Raw genomic sequence first — 22,223 nt, 5'->3', positions numbered from 1 at the left:
GGAGAACTTCATGGTATTAAAAAGGATATGTGTATTGAGTTGCTGAAGCAGAAATAAAGTTATTTAGAATTATGAAAATAAAGCAACTGATGATAAGAGGTGAGGGAGAGAAGACTTTTAGACGATTGCCAAAGACCTGAAAGTCTTGGGAAGGTTTGATGGTGGTAATGAGGGGAAGGTGAAAGCTCCAGGAGACTCAGGGAGGAGGCTGGACTAAGCTGCACAGATTGGAGAAGAGAGTTTGTGAGAAAACAGATGACCAGAGGGGATTCTATTAGAGTGGAGGTCCCACGTGACATGCTCCAGGCCCTGGTTGGTACCTAGGGCCCGGACTCTGCTCAAGTCTGGTCAAAACTTCCAAAGAGTGGTTAAAGGAGCTTTACACTAACTTTTAAAAGTACTAGAGAAGTTATGAGGCACTGATTTCATTAGTCCAACAGAGAGGCGCTCGAGCTCATCTGCCTTATAAATCATCTAAAATTTATCAAGTAACTTTAAAAATTCTTACACCTGTTGGTGCAGATCAGTTTTAAGTTAATTTTTCCAAAGTTTCTATAACCTAGTTATATTTTTCATCGCTGAATAATAATAAAACTGGTTTATATTTCTTATAAATCATAGACAGTTCTATCATTTTCAATATCTGTTTTTTAATCAATCCATAGGCCATTATATTCTCATATAACAGGTATCCAATTATACCTTTTGATGTTCAATGACTGACCTTTTTTAAAGCTGAATAATGCTCCATTGTACACATACACTTCATTTTCCCTATCCATTCATCTGTTGTTGGAAATTTGGGTTGTTTTCTTATCTTTGTATAGTGAATTATGCTATAATGAACACCGGGGTGCAAATATCTGTTTGAGATCCTGATTTCAATTCTTTTGGACATATACCCAGAAGTGAGATTGCTGGATCATACAGTAGTTCTCCTTTTAATTTCTGAGTAACCTCCATACTGTTTTCCATGAGGCAACATGGATAAACCTAGAGGACACGATGCTAAGTGAAATAAGCCAGTTACAAAAATACTGCATGATTCCACTTATAGGAAGTATCTAAAATAGTCACTCACAGAGGCAGAGAATAGCATGGTGGTTGTCAGGGGCTGAGGGGAGGAGGGAAGGGAAATTGTTGCTCAATGGATATAAAGTTTCTGTTATGCAAGGTGAATACATTTTAAAGAATCTGCTGTACAACATATTACCTATAGTTACCAATGTGGTATTGTGCACTTTAAAACACTTTAAGAGGATAGTTCTCACATTAAATGTTCTTAGCATGAAATAAACAAACAAATCAAAGAACACAAAGAAATGTTTGGAGGTGATGGATATGTTTAGTACCTTCATTGTGATGACGGTATCACAGGTGTTTGCATATGTCCAAATTCATCAAAATGTCTACATTAAATATGTGCGATTTGTGTATATCAATTATACCTTAGTAAAGCTTAAAAGAAAGAACAGTACTGATTTAGTATTATAGTTTAAATTGCCAGGAAAATTGTTCATTAGTTATTACATAGAAACTGTGTTACGTAATTAGTTTACTAGTAGTAGTAAAGCAAACTGAAGTTAGTGTTGGTGGAGAAGGGGACTCTAATTTCGGAGTGATTTTTACTGCAGGTATAATTCCTCAGCCTTAGTGGTCCTTTTTCCAAACAATATGGTCTCCCTTTTCTTCTGCTTCACTAGAGCCTCTTTCTTGTCCTTTAATTGTCTTTTTCTGAACTGTTTAAAATTTATCAGCAGGGTCACAGAAAAAGTGATCAGCTAAATTGCTGTTCTCTCTAAGTTTACATAGGGGAAATTCTTGTCCCTCCTTCCATATAGCTTTAGTATTAGTTTAGTATTCTATTGACCATTTTGTCATTACATATCCACTCCTAAATGGACTTCTAGCTGGAGAAAATTATTCACTTTAGGAGTCATGGAATAATGTGGGAAGGGAATAAAAGGGACTCCTTTCCCTCTGTTTTCTATCATGAAGAGGGGACTATAACCACATTTTCCCTCAAAACTAATATAAAATTCTAGACGTTTGTTTTGGGCAGTTAAAAAATCATATCCTAATTTGTTATTAGGCTTCAATTTTGGTTTCCGGTCATTAGAAAACATTACCCTGGCTTTGATGATGGTTGGCCGAGGATCCAAGATGCCTTGCATCTTTCTCAGTGCAGGCACAACAAAGAGATTGCAGGTGACCACGGCTGACACAGGATTCCCTGAAAGTCAACCAAGCAGTTATTTATAGTACACACATAAAAATTTGCCATATAATTATGACTGTCTATACCTTCAGGTATCATAGAGAGTGAAATGACTAACCACTAGCATTCCTCTTCTGAATCACCTTGAATCCAAAAGGATGCCAGAATAGAGCTGTAGTTGACCAAATGCCACAGAGGGTGTAAATATTTGGATCTAGCAGTGAAACGCAGAGACTTCTGATGCACAGAAGCTGTTTGGCACCATTTATATCTGTTTTCCTGAGAGCCGTGCATTGAAAGCCTTTAGTAATGAGTTTGCACTTGCTATTTTTAAAATGTTCTAAAATTACCATAGTAGTACATGCTCAGTGCAAAAGAAAATTAGCAAGTAGGATAAGAATAAAGAAATTTATCCATAATCCCCTCTAACCAAAAATTTCTTTAAACTAAAAAAAAAACCAACAATGATTTAAGACGTGAAGGACTTGAAGGCGAATACTCTTAGGAACTGAATTATGTTCCCCTCAAATTCATATGTTGAAGTCTTAACCCCCAATGTGGCTGTATTTGGAGAAAGGATCTCTAAAGAGGTAACCAAAATTAAATGAGGTTGTAAGGGTGAGGCCCTAATCCAATAGGACTGGTGTCCTTATAAAAAGAGGAAGAAACATGAGTGTGTATACACAGAAGAAAGGCCACGTGAAGACACTGAGAGAAGGTGGCCATCTGCAAGCAAGGAAGAAAGATCGTAACAGAAACCGACCTTGCTGGCACCTTGATCTTAGACTTTCAGTCTTCAGAACTGTGAGAAAATAAATTTCTGTTGTTTAAGCCACCCAGTCTGTGATATTCTGTTATGGCAGCCTGAGCAGATTAATACAAACACCAAGTTTTTTTGCAGTTACAAGAAAAATTTGAGGAATTCAACTGTACCTCTCCAAGAAGAAATCTGGGTGTGTCATGCACTTCAAAGAGAGGTATGGTGGGCTATGAAAAAAATGACTGAGCTGAGAATAACAGATTTCGCTTCTTGTGTGGTATTGTTAACTAACCAAGCCATGCGACCCAGGCAAGAGTTCCAAACCTTTCTGGGTCTAACGTTACTCATCCACAAAATGAAAGGTTTGGATTATATGATTCTTAATATTCCTTTTGGTTCTAAAATTCAAATTTTACTAATACTTTTATACAGTGGTATGTGAGTATGTATATATATAGAGAGAGAGGGGGTGGGGAATGCTTATTATATTTTAGGTTACCTTGGCCTGGCTTTGTGTTGCTAATTTCATCATCAAAATAAAAGCAATGGTCAGTTTAGCCTATTACTAGCTAAAAGCATACCTTTAATTTTCTTCTACCCACAAAAGCAGTTAAGAATAGATTTTTTTTAAGTTGTTAAAAAAAGTTGTGATGAATGACATTGATTATTTCAATAGAAAAAGTGAACTGTCCCACAGGACAGCAGACTCTTAATGAGAATCAATTGCTTTCCTCTTGCCTCAAAATATGAGCAGATGGAAATTTTTCTGGAAAAGCAAATAAAGGAAAAATAAAAGAAAAATAAGAAAGCTATTGCTCAACAATGATTACAGTATTCCTGTAATGCTACTGTTTTATAAAATTACTCTATAAAATATGAATTGCTCTATATAAGAAAAGGGACTGGAAAAATCAACACCAAGAAAATTGCGAATAGTGGTTATTTCAGGGGGAGGGAGATTATGGATAACATTTCTTAATGCTTATCCGTGTTTTCTAATGTTTTTACAGTGAACACATGTTACTATAGTAATTTTAAAAAGTTAAAAAAAAGAAAAAGTAGATAACACATAACTTTTCAACTGCATTAGAACTTATCAAGATTAGTAATGGCTTTAATTGCAAGGACCTTAAGAAACCAAAAATCCAATTCTGAGTTTTCAAATCCTTATAAAAAGAACCACTTTGCTGGTTCTACAATCTGAACATGTGAATTGTTGCTGCCCTCTTTTGGTACTTTCAGGCTGAGCAGTGAAAATCTCAAAATAAAGCAGCAATTTGAAAATCGGCTATTTAATTATAACTTCTTTGGCAGATCAACAACACTTAGTAATGGCAAAATAGGCTCCCACTATAACATACTTTGTAGGTCAAGTCATATCTTCTGTAGACAACAAAAACAGTCTCTTCTAGTCAAAATGAAGCTAGGAAGATGATTTCATTTCTCTATATAATGGTCTTCAGAGTATCTAGGGATGTATTAAAGGCCCTAAGGAGTTTTGTACCACAGAAATCGTTTGAAGACTAAAACTTTATTTACATGACCTCGCTCTTAACATTTCCTATATGAGAGAAACATACTCTCTTTTATGCTTACAGATAGGGGCTTTAAACATGTTTTTAAAGTTCTAAAATTTTCTGCCTGCCTTCTTTTCTTTCTATCTCTACTTGAGCTTTATTTAATATAAAAAAGCAGGTAAATATCCCAAAGCCACCAGACTTGTACATCTGAAAGGAATAAGTAGGTTATTTTCTAAAGGAATCTATGCCAAAAAATAGAGAATGGGACACTGCTACAGATCAGAGGATAATTTTTAAAATTGAAAAAAATAAGTAGATACACAAAACTTCTAAACTGCTTTAGAATTTATCAAGATTAGTAATGGTTTTAAAACCTGGCTTTAAATGCACAGCCAAAGTCCAAAAATTGTAAACTGAACCACTTTGCTTTTTCTATAATCTGAACACGTGAGTTTCTGCTCACGTGGGAGAGGGTGGGGATAATGATGTGGTCAGACTGATGATGCCTGGGATTTGGCTGAGAAGCATCAGTATTTGCAGCCCCTCCTGTGTTGCTGCTCTCCCCAACCAGTCCAAATCTGGTGAGAACCAAAGGCAGCTTTGTACTTTTTTGTTCTAGTATTTCCATGGGCGATTTAAGGCCCTTTGGCCCCTTGAGCATAATACTCTAGTTGTGAGAGGTAATCATACTGCTAACTTTGACCAATTTCCTTTAAGGAAAAGCAGGTGCCCTAGAAAGACGTAGTGACACTTAACTCCTGATTATCATCTTAGGGTCTGAAATGTGCTTTGAAAGATACTAATTTGACTTTCACAACAACCCTAATTAGCCCCATTTTATAGATGAAGAAACAGCTTCTGAGAGGTTATGTGATTTGTCCAAGGTCATACAGTATGAAAAGCTGGGATTTGAACCCAGGTGTTTCAGATTCCAAATCATGCGCTCTGATAGGGGACTGGTCACCTGGGAAACAAAAAGATTTTGGTCATTTTTCCAGAAAAAGCAAAAGAAACTATTTCAACTATTCTTACCTGGTAGTGCAAAGATTATTTTTCTTACACCATCAATATCCAAAGTTGCAAATGTCGTTGGCAGGCTAGAGGAAAAGTAGAGGTTGTTTGTTAGTGACTGCTAAGCAACCTGAGTAGTAAGTTAAATACTGCAGTTTTCTTGTTACATGGTTCTTCATACAGGTCACCTATCGTGTGAAAGTTCTTTTCTGTTGACTCTCCTTTAAATCTTTATAACCTGAAGTGTTTCGAGAGCATTTAAATTAATTCTTTTTTAGCATCTTCTGTTTTCAAGTAACCAAACTTCCTGGTTTTCTGTAGTTTACATTTTTTTCCTTCTTGTCAGTGCCGTAGAAGCATATGCCAAATCCTGGAGTTTCTCCACCCCTCTAGTTAACAATGTCTATACGTTTTTTTTTTCTGCTGGAGAATAACAATCATTCTTTTTATCTGAAGACTACCTGGTAATACATGTCTACCAGATAACTACCTATTGTTCAAGATGAGTATTTCTCAGCCCTTTAAGACTATACTCAGCAATAAACATAAAAGCTTCCCTCCTGTGAAGGGAATGTTTTGAAATGTCAAAATAAATAAAATACCATGACTAGAACAAAATTAAAGCAATAGTAATTTAAGAATATTATCAAATTATACTTCCTCAAAAGTCTGACATGAACCCTCATCATGGGGGTATGCAAAGGGGTGTGAGTGTGAAGAGGGCAAGTGGTTATTAATAGTGATTTTTTTCTATTGACTACCCTTAATATAGAATTTCAGCTAAAATTTTTATTATATTAATGAATCTTGAGTGATGCAAAATTCTTAGGGAATGCTGAAATTTAAAAGTAGCTGAAAAATTACCCTTTTAAGCACCCAAATTGTTTTTCTTTTTACTATTTTTGCTCGTTGGTTGAAAGAAGAAAGGATCACTCACTCATTACCTTTTGCAATAATATGATGAACGTTAATATTTTTGATGAATTACAGCCATCATTATGAATTGATTCTACTCTGCTATGATACAGAGATTTTGGGTCACAGGGGTATTAAACCATAACATAACAGTACACGTGGCGGTGTTTCTATAGTTCTTGTTTCTGTTTTTTTCCCCTACTTTTTTTTTCTGTAGGTCCCCTTAATGCTAGACTGCCATCATCTTGACCCTTAAAGCTGGCCTTTGGTTTGGGAACCAGAGAGCAGTAGTAATAGTTATATTGCTGGAATGATAATAATAATAGTAATAATAGAAGTTACTATTTTTAAAGAAACATCTAAGCATTATATCCATTATTTCATTTAATTCTTACAATAATCCCATGAGGTGACAATTGTCATCCCATTTTACAGATGAGGAAAATGAGACTCAGAGAGATTAAGCAATTTGGCCAAAATTACTCAGATACTAAGATTTGAACCAAGGTTTTTCTAACTTTATGGCTCATAATTAGATAAGGCTCTCATAGGGTACACTGTGAAGTGTTATTACATGGACTTCGTAACATCTATTCTTGGCTACTCTGAGGCCTTTTTTTGCTTACTTCCTGATTCTTTGCTGTGTTTTAGAAAACTGAGATTAGAATGTCATATCCATTTATAGATAGGTTATTTGGCAATGACTGTTACTGTGTGATGAAAATAATTTCCAAGATACATTTTCGACAACAGCTATGCTCACTGTAGATGGTCCATAAAAACTGTGATTGGTAGATCTGGTAGATAATATTCCAAATGCTTTTTGAGTATCTCCGTGTCTAAAAGGAAAGAGGTTAATTGCATTCTGAACGTACTGTATGTGGGAAGAGCAAAGCTAAATTGTTCTTGAGCTTTTTATATTTCTTCTTATTCTACTATTAAGTAGCAATTACCTTTAAATTCTTCTTCTCTTCAGACAAGTATAAAATTCTGGACAATTAAAGGAAGCCCATTTAAACTTCTACACCATTTTTTTTAAATAGCAAACTAACACACATAATAAGATTGAGGAGGGAATGCATAACACCTTCCTTCTACTGTATTTAAAACCAATTTAAATCATCTTTTGAACCTTGCAGACAGCTACTGTGATTTCTCTGAAGGTACTCATTTTAAAAAGATTCCATTACAATAAAACATTTTGTTATGTGCGCTGCTATCATGAGTGTTTTATTGCTAGACTGTGAAGTTTTTGTTTAGGATCTGGAAAGTCATTTCCTTGAAACTCAACACCTATTGTTCATTTTTCCTCTTGAGATCAGAATGTAACAGCTTTTATACAATAACGGAAGTCACAGAAGTCCTACAGCTGAAGTAAGTGGTAAATAATAGACTAAAAATGAGTACTAAAATTATACATCATGGGTGCTGAGATTAATTTAAATAATAGATAATTTAAATAATAGATATTATACAAATATTTCTCCTCTAGAGGTGAGGGTAAGTAATGTCAGCTTCTTTCTCATTGCAAAGGAATAATCAATTCAATTTTTGAGATTAGTGAGAAGTACACTGACATACTTTTGGTATGTCCTCTGTATTCTAATCAAATTAGTACTGCCCATGGGGACAGAGTAAAAAAAAGCCTGTGTACTCATAGCATAATAATATTTGCTTAAGACAAGATATTCTTAATAAGAATGATCCCAATCCAACACCTTCAATAGTAAAAGGGCCTTGTCAGTGGCAGCATATCAGAGCAACTACAGAAATATAATGCCAAGAATTCTAAATTCTATTACATTGTGGAGAAGGCTTTAGGGACAATCTTAACTTCATACTTAAATGTAAAGCCTGATCTCTGCCTTAGAACTGACACAAGGTATCCAATAAATCAGGGAGATTAGGAGGGCTGGCTTGACACTTAAAAAAGGTTTCTGGAATTTGCTGCTAGTTCCCATGGCTCACTTGTAACAACTGGTTAAGTCCCACCTCTACTTTCTCTTAGGGTTCATATGAGCACCCATCAGAGTATGACCCTGAACTAAAGCATCATTACTGTTGTCCCTGACAGCATGGAGGTGTGCTGGAATGCTCACCCACACACTGAGGGCTTTCAACAGTGTTTTTATAATGTTTACATACCACAGGTTTATAGAGGAGCAGGGGTCTCAACAGGCAGCCTGTTGTTTAAAGACATGGCCACACATATTTTATCAACACCAATGTTTGCATTCTTTGAGGATTTACAATGGATTACAGAACCTCCATTAGCCCTTCCTGAGGGAGCTATTAGTTTTCAGGAGATATGCAAGATCTTCTTTCCTCTTGGGAGGTAGTAAGAAGCAGTATGAAACACTATTCATGAAGTATTCTTACAAAAAAAAAAAAACTGAATCTGAATCTACTCAAACCTTTAGATCTAACTTCCGATGTACAGAATATACTGGAGAGAGACAGGAACAAATTAAATGCCACCACAAGGAAGCAATCAGCCAAATCCATTCACTAGGACAAAACTAGGACAAAAGATTCAGTTGCTTCAACAAGTAGTGGCATGCCAAAAAAGGGGGGCGGTGGTTGGTAAATGTTCCTGTTTAATAGAAACTTAACCAAATACAGTGAGTAGACCTGACTTGATTCCTAATTCAAACAAAGCATATGTAAGAAGGCATACTTTTCCTTGACATTTGGGAGAATTTTCAAATACGATCACGGTATTAGATGATACTGAGGTATTCTTATTTATTCTGTTACCTGAGATAATACCATTGTGATTATGTAAGAAAGTACTGCTGTTGTTATTAATATTTGAGATGTATACTAAAATGACATGTCTAGAACTTGCTTTAAAACAATCCAGCCCTCTGCCCCCCCAAAAAGGTGAAGAAGAGGATTGATAAAACAATTACAGAAAAATAGTTACTGAAGTTGGGCGATGGGTATATGGGGGTTTCATTGTACTCCCTGCATTTGTGTATGTTTGAGAATTTTCATACTGAAATGTTATAAGTGAGAGAAAGAAGCAGAAAAAGAGAAGGAAGGAACTAGACATGGAAATTAAAGGGAGAAAAGGTTTGGAAAGTTGCTTTGCTTTGTTTAAACCAGACCCAGTGATTTATAAAGAAGATGAATTCCCATTTCAGATAGGATATACACTTGTTCAGAGAACTCTAATACTATAATATTTTTTTATTAGAATAAATAATCCATAATAGAAAATGTAAAAAGAAAGCATTTAAAAACTTTGTTAGTCAAAGCAAGCCAAACCAACCCCATATATTAGATAACAAGATAATTTTCATACCCTGGTTTCATAAAAACCCTGCCAAAATGGATCTGGGCATGAAGATCAATGTCCAGCACCTGCTTGAGATAGTCCTGCAAATATGAAAAATAATCACTTTACTTTCGAACATTCTAATACCAGACTTTCAAACTTTAAATGAAAAAAAATAAATTTGTAAGATTGAAATGAAAAGAAACACCTTATTTTAGTGAAGTTGATTTAAGACAAATATCCCTTCATTCCTCATTCATTTATTCATTCAGTAAATATTTACTGAGCACCTGTATATGTTGAGTATCAATCCATGTACAGGGAGATACAGCCTGGAGCAAAAGAAACAATGTCCCTTCCCTCATAAAAGGTACATTCTAATAGAAGTAGTTAGATAGATAGTAAACCAAGCAACCACATTAACATATAAATCATTACTTGATAGGTTGTTGTCTCTCTTTTAAGACAGATTTTTACGTCTGAGAAAGGATGTTAATAAATATGACTTAAGTAGCCGTGCCTGGGCAGGGAAGCCACATGTATGCATCACACACTATTCTGTCTAATAACTTAAAATGATGCACATTCCTTGAGGAGACACTTGGACATTTGCCCACAGATTACCAAATCTAAATAAGTCAACTAAAAATGTAGGGAGGGAGCTCTAAAACAGAAAGTCAAGGGTGTTTAATTGCTCCAACTTTATATTCTGCTATTACCAACACAACCAACCTAAGGTTATGACCAACCCAGAGCCATCTGACAAAACATGATCTTTGGAAAGGAAAGGCAATACTGCCTTGTAGTTGGTTTTGTAAACGTAAAGAAAAAAATTGCAGTTTAAAAAGTTTCTCTTAAGTAATACAACCTCTTGGTCTATTACTGAGTTTCCTGCTCACTAATCCAAGATTCTAGTAACCTACTAAAATTTTAAATATTTCACAAGTTATGGGACACTTTTATTTTTTTATTATTTTTTTTGCGGTACGCGGGCCTCTCACTGTTGTGGCCTCTCCCGTTGCGGAGCACAGGCTCCAGACGCGCAGGCTCAGCGGCCATGGCTCACGGGCCTAGCCGCTCCGCGGCAGGTGGGATCTTCCCGGACCGGGGCACAAAGCCGTATCCCCTGCATCGGCAGTCGTACTCTCAACCACTGTGCCACCAGCGAAGCCCAGGACACTTTATTTTTAAAAGCTGTTTCCTTCTATCTCCACAGCCTCAGCCAACATCATCTCACCTGAATTACTGAAATAGGTCTCTCTGCCAACACTCCTGCCCTCCTCCAATTTATTCCCGCCACAGTAGTGAGAGAGGCCTCCTGGAAACAAATCTGATCAAATCAATATATAATACTTCAATAACTTCCTAACCAGGAAGTTCCTAACCTTCCTAACCTTCCAGAAACAAGTCTCAGCTTTTAAATATCATAGCTAAGATTCTTGTATTTTCTAGTCCCCTTTTGCCAATCATTGCTCTTATCAGGCAATCCTTTTCCCACCAGCCCGATTCCTCTTCCTTAATCTCTCTCTCTCTACATTCCAGCAGGACTATATTGCTGTCAGTTTTTACACTTTCTTGCCTCAAATCTTTGAAAATGTTCTTCCTTCCGTTTAGAAAACTCTTTCTTTCCACCCTCCTCTCTCTCAATCTCTGAGATGACTCTCAATCTCAGTCATCTTCTCAGCCTCCCCTAAATTCCCAGGGCTGGATAGTAGATTGATTAGTGTTTATTTTTAGGTTATATTATTAGATGCAATAGTTTAGAATTTACTTGATGAACTGATCCATGTACATATATGAATAGGAAATGTTCCTCCACCTAATATCTAGCAATCCTTTTTATCTTAATTTTCTCTGATATCAAGAGAGTCATACCAGCTATCTTTCCTTGTAACGTTTTTCTCATCTTTTACTTGCAATGAGCTGTGTCCTTATATTTAAGGTGGGTCTCTGATAAGCATCATGCAATTGGTTGTTTTTTAAAATCCAGAATGACAATTTTTAATTGGAGGACTCAGTCCATTTACACCTAATATAATTATTGCTATATTTGGGGTTTAAAACTATTGCCCTCCTATTCATTACCTATTTGTCACTTTTGTTTTTATTTCTTTTTCTTCTTTCATGTCTTCTTCCAATTCACCAAAATTTTTTGTTGTTTAATTTTCTTTTTCTTCTATTTGTTAGTTACACATTCTCTTATTATTTTAGTAGTTATTTTCGAGATTACAACATGCATTCTTAACTTACTGCAATCTATCATAATTTGGTATTTTTATCACTTCCCAATGTAAGAACTTTAAAACATGTTAACTCCATCCATTCCTCTTTCCTTTTTGTGCTCTCATGTATCATATACTCTATATACATTATAAATATGTGTGTGTGTATATATATACTATTATATATATACATTCTACATATACTATACAAACAATATATACTCTATATATTCAATATATATTTATATACATTTAAACCTCAAGATAACAATTCATTTACATTTACCCACATATTAACCCTTTCCTTTGCTCTTTAGTCCTTTCTACATTTTCATGCTTCCATAATCTTTCCACCTGAAAAACTCCCTTTAGGATAGGTCTGTTCAGTTTTTATCTAGTTCAGTTCCACACTAGCTTTTATTTTCTTTCAGCATTTTACAAATGCCATTCCATTGTTCTCTCTCTTTTATGTTTTAGAAGTTCTGTTTTGAACACATTGATTTTGTTTTTATTTTTTTAATATTTTATTTTATTTTGGCTGCGTCGTGTCTTCATTGTGGCATGTGGGATTCTCTCTAGTTGTGGCGTGCAGGTTTTCTCTCTCTAGTTGTGGTGTGCAGGCTCCAGGGTGCATGTGGTATGTAGTTTGCGGCACATGGGCTCTCTTGTTGAGGCGTGCAAGCTCAGTAGTTGTGGTGCGTGGGCTTAGTTGCCCTGCAGCATGTGAGATCTCAGTTCCCCGACCAGGGATTGAACCTGTTACCTGCGTTGGAAGGCAGATTCTCTACCACTGGACCACCAGGGAAGTCCCTCCATTGTTTTCTGAGTTCCATAATTTCTGTTTAAATCATTTCTGTTAGTTCTATTTTTGGTCCTTTGAAGGTAACATGTCCTTCTGGTAAGATGTTTCTCTTTGTCCTTGGTTTTCAGTAGTTTTGCTATGACTACCTATGTATGGTTTCTTTGTATTTATCCTGCTTGAGATTAGCAGAACTCCTTGAATATCTGGCTTTATGTCTTTTATTAGTTTTGGAAAACTCTCTGCCAGTATCTCTTAAATATTGCTTTTGTTCACTCTCTCCTTTCCTTTTGGGACTCCAATTACACATATGTTACACCTTTCACCAAATTCCATATGTCTTTTATGCTCTTTTCCATATTTTTTCCAAATTTTCGTTTAGTTTTTATAAATAGATTCTAATTTTCTAGTGAAATTCTTTGTCATTTCTTTTTCTTAAACACATTAATTACAGTTTTTAAAAGTCCATATGAGGCAATATAAATGTCAGGACCATTTTTAGGGTTGTACTATCTTGTTTTCCCTTCTAAATTTTTAGTTATTTTGTGCTATTTCTGGTAAAGTCCAAACATTATATATGAAAAAAATTCAGAGGTTTTGAATGATGATCTATTCCTCCAGAAAGAATTTAATTTCTTCTGGCAGCTTAACTAAGATTACCTTGATATAATCAGAGACTGAGATAATTTGAGGCTCAATTGCAGTCTTTGTGAAGACTGCTTTTTTTTCCAGTTTGCCCTTATTCTTAGATCACGGCACTTCAAGGGTTTAAACTGAAAGACTGAGATATTTGCCAGGGTCCCTCCTCCACGGCAGGTCTTGAACTCTTAAGACTTTTGAAAACTCTGCTTATTTTCTTAGCCTTTTAGCTATTCTGTTATGCTTAGATTCTTGACCTCTTGACCATTACATCATCCCCTGTCCCTCCTGGCTTAGGAGTTAGTAAATGCCTTGAGGAAATATATGGTGAAGAATTCCAGTTCAGCTTCTCTGTGGTTCACTTTTCTCTGACATCTTGGTGCCTTGAATCCCATCTGTCTTGGTTGTTCTCTTTGGACACATTTTTCTTATTCTTTAAAAAAATTTACATAGCTTTTATCTACTTATTTTTAATAAATTTATTTATTTATTTATTTTTGGCCGTGTTGGGTCTTTGTTGCTGTGCACAGGCTTTCTCTAGTTGCAGCGAGTGGGGGCTACTCTTTGTTGTGGTGGGCTGACTTATTGCGATGGCTTCTCTTGTTGCGGAGCATGGGCTCTAGGCGCGTGGGCTTCTGTAGTTGTGGCACGGGGGCTCAGTAGTTGTGGTGCACGGTCTTAGTTGCTCCGTGGCATGTGGGATCTTCCTGGACCAGGGCTCGAACCCGTGTCCCCTGCATTGGCAGGCAGATTATTAACCACTGTGCCACCATAGCTTTTATAGTTGTCCTTGGTGGGAGAGTTGGTCCAAATAAGCCACTCCATCATAGTAGAAGCAGAAATCTCCAGGCCTTTCTTATGTGTTCTTATAGTACTATGTCCTCCTGACATCATACACTTAAGTAATACTGCAGTTGCCTGATAACAGATATGTATCCTTTATTGTACTATAAAGTTTGTGAGATCAGAAACCCTCTGTATATATATAATGAGTCCATGGTGATTAGCACATGACTTTCATTCATTCGCTAGTTCAACAAATATTTTTGAGTGCCTACTATGTCTGAGGAATTCTATTTGTGCTAGAGATTTAATAGTGAACAAGATACATATGGTCCCTGGCACAAGGATGTCCTGTTATAGTTTACTGGAGGAGGAGACAGCCTAAAATAAAACAACAAATAAAATAACTATAAAGTGTGGTACATGCTATGAAGGAAAAAAGCAGGTGCTGGGATAGAGAATAATGGTATGAGGTGGAGAATAAGGAAAGGCCATTTTAAAAGAGGTGGTGAGGATGAGGACTCAGCCATGAGAAGTGTGGAGGGATGAGAATTCCAGACAGAGGAAAGTATATATACAAAACCTTCAAGAGCAGTAAAGAGTGTGTCTAGAACTGAAAAGACAATGGAAGGTAGTGAATGAATAGGAAAGAGGCATAAGGGGAGGTTGGAGAGACAGGCAGAGGCCACACATGCAGGGCCTTATGGGTAATGATACAGAATTTGGAAAGCATATATGCTCACTACATACTTGTTAAATGAATGAAAGTATTTTATTTTTCTTGAAAAAAAAGCATTTCTGTTGTAAAAATGCCCCTTTTCATTCTTTCTGAACATGAAGAAATGCTTCATGTTTCTTGTGATGGAAAGCTTGTACCAGACATAGCAATAAAAGCTGAGAATCATCACTGTTCTTAAGTTTTTGTCTACCTATAGAAGCAGGAAGGACCTCTGTCTGATGTTCTGAAAGCTAGATTCAGATAGGAAGAAGAAACACGAATGGATGAAGGAGACAGGTCTTTCCCTCAACTCAAGTAAGAACAAACAATGTCAGATAAATTATGAAAGACTTTGAAATGGGCAAAAAAGATTATTGGATATCCAAACAACCTTCTGGGTTATTTGTGCCTTTCATTGTCTTTGTGCTATTTTATAAAAATTAAGCTGTAGAAAACTGATTGTGAACATGATTAGTATCCAAAGAAATGCAAATTAATTCTGTCAGTGGCGGTGTAATTGATTATTCTCCTGTGGATATAGAACAGTTCTGCATCCATTAGCAGACTGATTTTGGCATTTCTGATTACCTATAGGTGTCTCTGTTCTTTGAATTCTTAGAACCAGTTGCAACATCTTACTGGTTCCCTCATTAACTAATGAGTTAAATAAAATCATTGACACATGTTCATTTTATAAAATAAAAAAAATATGAGATTCATGATTTTATCTTTAAAAAACTATACCTTAACAATTCTGAAGGCTCCACTGAGATGCCGTATTGATTTATCTGACAAAACCAAGTAAACTCAATTGCCAGAAAAGTGCATTTTATGGGTGGCTTAAACCTGCATACATCATTCTTTGGTTTCTGGAGTGTATGCCAAGTAGTAATAAAACCTGAAATCTGCTAACTTTGGGTTTCTCTATTTTTGCCTCCTCTATTAATTTTGGTTCTATGCATGGCCAATAAGGTATTCCCCTTTGTAGCATCAATGATTGAGAATTCGGTTTTATGGTCTGACCATTTGGTGATTCCTATAAATGGGTGATTGAAATCTATTCTCTGTTAGGTAAGAGAAGATAGAGAATCTGGTTTGTTAGTCTTTCTTGTTTGTTTGTCTGTCATTTTGAGCCTAAACCAATTAAGAATTTTGTGACCTCTAGGAAGGAAAATAGCTCTTTATTTGTAGACTAATTTTGTTTGTTTGTTTGTTTCTGTGTTTACTCTTAATCTGTGGTTGAAGTTGTAGAGCTGAAGCTGTATTTTGAAAAAAAAATTTATTTATTTGGCTGCGTTGGGTCTTAGTTGTAGCGCTCGGGATTTTCATTGCGGCAAGTGGGCTCTTCATTGCGGTGCGTGGGTTTCTCTCTAGTTGTGGCATGCAGGCTCTAGAGCATGCGGGCTCAGTGGTTGCAGCATGTGGGCTCTCTTGTTGTGGCACACAGGCTCTCTAGTTGCGGCGCACAGGCTTAGTTGCCCTGCGGCATATGGGATCTTAGTTCCCCGACCAGGGATCAAACCCACGTCCCCTGCATTGGAAGGTGGATTCTTAACCACTGGACCACGAGGGAAGTCCCTGAAGCTGTATATTCTTTATGTGGTTGTGTGTCTATGTGTCTGTGATCCAGGGAAGGCATTTATCTTGTTTTGTGAGTGTGAAATGTTTTCCTATTTCTGGAGGGTATTCATAAATTATATGCCTGTGAGACCGCCATGCACAGTGGGCCTTCCTCGGAGTATGCTGCAGATTCAGGGTGTCCCCTACCCTGGCTCTCTCCATTTGAATTTGAATGTGATGGAGGTGTTGCAGGGGAAACACAAGAGCCTCTCATCCCCAGCTCTCTGGTTTAGCAGGACATGAAGAGAAGAGCCCTGATCTTAGGCCCACAATAAAGTTTGCTTTGCCAACGGGGAGAAAAATGAACACACCGAAACACTTCTAATGTCTCTTAAATTAAAGATACTCTATTCTGATTCATTTAGAGAGATAAGTACTTACATAAATAGAATATTCCTAAAGTTCCCAGATAATAAGAAAATTTATCTTATACTATTTTAAATATGCTGCACTAAAAAAAATTCTTCTTATAATTTTAAGAATAAAGTTCACATAGTTAAGGTAAATCTCTGGCAAATGAGACTAGCTTAATTATTTTGGTTAATAAGCAAACCCAGCCATGTTCTTTCTCTTATCAGTGTTAAGTAGGAAAATACATTTTATTTTGCTTGGGTTTGTTTTTTCCTAAAATTATATAGGTTACTCATCAAAGAGTCTAACGCTACTCTTATATAATACTTAAGATTGTGAAAAATCTAAAATTTGGTTCAATGAAATAGAATCATTATTCTGACAAACTTTTAATTTCAATAGTAATTATGTTTGTAGAATGTCAGCTTGAAAATAATTTTCAAGATTTTTAAGTAATTTAAAATCTTGAACAGTTATTAAATTGATTAATTAATGAATAATCATGAGATACCTTGATTTCTAAGTACAATAGGATACTCGATCACTGCTTACTAAGCATGACTTTTAGTTAATACATTATACTTTGCTTCTTATTTTAATATGCCATAGAGAGGATATATCTTTGGGTCGTGTTAATGAGTATGTTTTCATTTTTGCTACATTAAGAAGGTACAAAGGGGATGTGTGTGGCTGTACAAAGTTGTATTCTGTGTTTATGAACTTTGCTAGTCTGCTAAAATGCTTACATATGATTTGTCAATGATTGATGCCCCCTAATTTTTGCTGTGAAATAGAAATTAGTGATTTTCTTAAACATTATAATAAATATGGGTGGTTGCAATTATGTTAGAAGTAATCATGACAGACAAGTAAACTATGCATATTCTTTCACTTTTCAGGAAAAAAAAATATTAAAAAAAAAGTCCAATACTCAAAATACTTGGTCTCAGGACCCTTTACATGCTCTTAAATTAAAATCCATTAAGGATCCCTAGAGCTTTTGTTATGTGGGTTATGTCTATTGATATTTACTGTATTAGAAATTAAAACTAAGAATTTAAGAATATTTATTTGTTGGTTCATTTGTAAACAGCAGTGATGAAGCTATTTCATGTTAACATAAGTAACTTATTGTTTATACATTGTTTTATAATTTAAAAAATCTCTTTAATGTTCAGCTTAATAGAAGTCAGGTGGATTCTCTTATTTGCTTCCATATTCAGTCTGATGAGATATTATAGATCATACAGTCACTGGAAAAACTCACTATACAGTCATGAGAGAAGGAAAATAAAAAAGTCAAATAAAGTCTTAGTTTTATTATGAGAATAGATTTAACCTTGCAGACCCACTTAAAGAGTCTCCAGGACCCTCTTTGGTCTGGAGACCACTCTTAGTTCTAAAGTAAAGTGTCAGTTTGTTCCAACATATAAAAAAAGCATAATAAAGGACAAAACTCTGAAAATGACTTTGATTTGCCTTGGTTTAATTACCTGTGTTTGAAATGAAGCTGAGAAATATATTAAAATTTTAGTAAGTTCACTCAGTTTTGATGAGCTTACTTCTTTGCTTTACTGATTAATGCTTTCCCTATGATATGTAAGGTTATTCTTTTTGTGTAATATGCCTTTTTGTTTGTCTTTGATTATTTAAGGAAATAAAGAAGTACAGAACAAAGGTTCCTAATTTATGAATGAGCCAATATTATTTATGATCATGTTACCTTCTATGCTTGTTTTCCAGTATTTTATTGTTGCTTTGAAAAATTAGGTAACCAAGTATGTTTCTTAGGTAGCTATGATCCTATCTTAATCAGGTGCCCACTTTTTTTTTTTTGACAACTCTTTTTTGCCTTCTAAAGATCAGATCTAAATTTAGGAAAAAAAAATTTTTTCAGAATATCTTCAACGCCTAAGACTATGTTTGAAATTTCCTAGAGGGCCCCTAGAAAGTCACGAAGATTTGTTCTTTCACCTTATAAAAAGAGAAATTAGAAATAGTTAGGTTTGTTTGATATGTTACCGTTACAGGAGTTTCAGAGGAAGGGAGTTACTATTACATCTGAGAAGAAAGGCTCACTCTAGGTTAGTGCTCTAGGTGCTCTAGGTTAGGTTTATGCAGGTAAAATGTCATTAATATAATGTTTCAGAAATTGTATGCTTTATGGGAAGTGTCTGGAGATTTGACAATGCCCTTGCTGTTCATAATATGTTTTCACCCTCAGGGGAAACACTGACCAAAACTTTTATGAAATAGTTACCTACTGTATACCAATAGAGAATCTTACTTATCTTCTAATATTATTGGTTACAGTAATAAATTAAGCACAGCTATTAAATATCTACTAGCTAAGGAAAGCCTCTGTTTTACTTTGATGCTGGCCTGAAGGCTCTGCTATATAAGCTACAGTAAATAGTTAGTGTCTGCAACAAAGAGACTCAGAGCACTAGGGAAAAGGACAATCATAGGTATTTTGAACTATTGATGCTTCAAAGAATAGTCTCTAGGGTACAGGCTGCTGAGGTGATATAGCTTAGATAACTTTTGTACAGTACCAGTGGACTGAGTCAGGAATCCCAGGACTCTTTAGAATGAAAACAGATGGTTTCAAGAAAGCAGACTGCTAACCCAAGATCTAGCAGAACAAGAAAACCATGGGACTAAATGAAATGTTTAAGGGAAATAAAAAATATTTTAACAAATTATTTATTTGGAATATTGTTCATTAGTTTTAATATTCTATTGCTATATGGCTGTAGATGTGTAAAACAAACTCAAGGAGACCTATATGGTTAATTAATACTTTTGTTGCTAAATAATCAGGGCAAACCTATGAGACCAGTCCTTTTCTGTGATCAGTAATGATCTTTGTGATTATTTTGATCATATGGGGTGGGGGAGACACTGTTAGGAAAAATTAAGAGACCTTGAAATAGGAAGACACAATTATTTGATGTCCAGTCTAGCGTATCCTTATCGATTATCTACACGTTTCATTGTCTTTGAGCTATTTTACAATTTTGTAGGTGGTGGAAAATTTATAGTAATGCACACAATTCTTTAGTTTTTAGGGCAGAAAGCAGATACTGTTTACCCGAAACTTTTGGTGTTTTATAAAAATGAAAACTCTTTGCAAAGGCTATGTGAAACAGGAGGAGGTGGGGGTGGGGAGAGATTTTGAGGGAAGCAACTATGGAAGAGTCATTTCTCCTTGGCTGAGAAGAGGATAGACGTCTGTGGGTCCCACAAGCAGTAGGGGCCCCTTTCCTCTGCCCTAAGACTCCCAGTCTCCCCATAATCCCAGTGCTATTAGCATGGCCCATAAGAACAAAGATCTGAGATCTAATGGCATGACAAGGACACTCTAGATGTGTCCAGCGAAGACTGGAGACCAGATGTGTCTCCTTGATGCTCTGTTGCCTCTTAAGCCCCTCCCAGTTCTTTGGCATAATTTTTGGAGGCAATTAGTCCTACAGTGGCTTAAATAAAATTTCCTGCCAGTTCTGTAGCATAGGTACTCACAGTGGAATTTAAGTTGAATCACATAAATAAATTTCTTGTGTACCTGAGTTTCTGCACTTAAAATTCATGCGTGCTACCTAATGCTTCTGGATCTTTCCTTGACTAACTTCCCTGTCTTTTCAGTGACTGGTTTTCAGGCTCTGCCCTTGGGCTGAAGCAGATGTTCTCTCTCTTACACTTTTCTTTCTTTCTGCTACTGAGGTACACTGGAATTCTTTTGGGGACTAGAATTTGCAGGCTGGCAGGAGTATGCTGCATTGATGCTTTCTCTCTTTCTTCCTGGTTCTTCTTTCATATGATTCCCCCTCAAGGAGTTAGGAAGGACAATTATTAGCTCCTATGGAATACTCTGGGATGCCCAGTTCCTAAAAATCTCCTTCCTAGTAAATTAAAGGTTCAGTGTAAGTATCTTACCACACAGAGAGTAAAAAAAGAAAACCAATATGCTTTACTATATTGGCTGTTGACCTGTGAGCAAATCCCTGGGATAAATGACATCTTTGTTAGCACTAATAAAGAAGGTTAAGGTCCAGAAGTGTTCTGTTCTTACCATAATTGAGCCACAATTGCCAAGCCTATGTAAGCTATAAGCTTGTTGCCTCTTCAGAAGTACTGGAAAAGCAAACTTCTGGTCTGTCAAATAGGTACTGTCCCATAATTAAGTTCATTAGCAACCAAGATAAGTTTTATATGAAATACTCCCTGGAAATAAGAAATTTAAAACTTAAGTACTCTTAACTTCAGGGTTTGCCCTCGTGATGCTCAGAGCACATCAGGCAGTTTGATGGTAATGATAACAGACATGTTGCAAATTATTTCTTATAGCTTTGCTACAATGCAGACCTCAGCCTAGCCTTTGTGATCTTGGGAGAGGACTGCAGCAATCTGCTCTACCCAGGGCTCAAGACCTCTAGAAGACTTTGAGGGAAGACTGACCCGGCAATCTGTCTGCTATGAAAAGAATACCTATCTACATTTTAACACCTTCACTCCTGGATTTAATTTGAGATGGTAAGCTCTCTGACTTATCTGCACTGCATACCTTTTAGAATGCCCAGAAATTTCTGAAGCCCTGTGGACTTTCAGCTTTGTGGGAGTCTGGTTATGGATACCAGATGACTACCACACCACTGTTAATCAACTGCAGACTTCATGAACCTCATTTTTTCATACCTTTTCCCCCATGGACACACCCCCTGATGTGATGATGACATCAGCACGACTGATACCCTCATTCAAGGCATTGAGTAAGTCATCTGGGCTGGAAAAAAAATAAAGACAAATAAATTAACACACAAGGAAAAGATTTTAAATATAGTGCCAACTAAAAACTAGACCACCTATTCAACGAGTAGGCATTAACATGAGTACAGCACAAAAGTCTGTATGAAGTGGGAATCAAAAAGGTCTCTGCACAGTAAAAGCATAACTCATTGTGGAGAAAGAAACTTGTAAGTGTGGAAATAGTAGTTACTGGTACTTTCACAGGCTTTTTACCCAAAAAGGCAGTATAATGAGGGGAGACAGTGAGGTGTGGATAGGCTGCCTAACCATCCCAGTTTGCCTAGGAATATCCCAGATGTAGTGCTGAAAGTTACATTTCCTAGGAAATTTCAGGCACACCAGGACAGTTGATCGCCCTAGGTGTTGGAGACTTAGGACTCTTTAGAGGGAATATGACTTAATTTAGTTAGGCCTTGAGAAATGGGCTGAATTTTTACAGGTGGGAAGGAATGGGAAAGGGCCTTGTAAGCAAGAGGATCGGACTGTGATGAAGCCTGTGGTGTTCTCGATGAATGGGGAAAATGAACTGCTTGAGTGAGGGACCTGACTTGGAACGGCTGGGATAGGTAGTGTAGGGCATG

At 36.2% G+C, this 22,223-nt stretch overlaps 1 protein-coding gene across 15 annotated transcripts in view; it reads right to left on the bottom strand.

Moving 5' to 3' along the window:
• GPHN (gephyrin) overlaps nt 1-22,223 on the bottom strand; it is a 623,627-nt gene that overhangs the window by 7,518 nt on the left and 593,886 nt on the right. For all 15 annotated transcript variants that reach the window (XM_060294925.1, XM_030855270.2, XM_060294927.1 and 12 more), the window contains 4 exons: nt 21,532-21,619; nt 9,732-9,805; nt 5,531-5,595; nt 2,130-2,233 (listed from right to left, as the gene is read on the bottom strand). In XM_060294925.1, coding sequence (XP_060150908.1) covers nt 2,130-2,233; nt 5,531-5,595; nt 9,732-9,805; nt 21,532-21,619 — 331 coding nt within the window. The remainder of the gene's footprint in view (nt 1-2,129; nt 2,234-5,530; nt 5,596-9,731; nt 9,806-21,531; nt 21,620-22,223) is intronic.

The sequence above is a fragment of the Globicephala melas genome, chromosome 2 (assembly GCF_963455315.2).
Source record: "Globicephala melas chromosome 2, mGloMel1.2, whole genome shotgun sequence".
Taxonomy (NCBI): Eukaryota; Metazoa; Chordata; class Mammalia; order Artiodactyla; family Delphinidae; genus Globicephala; species Globicephala melas.
Note: the sequence above shows the minus strand (reverse complement) of the source record. Positions and strands in the feature narration are given on the sequence as shown.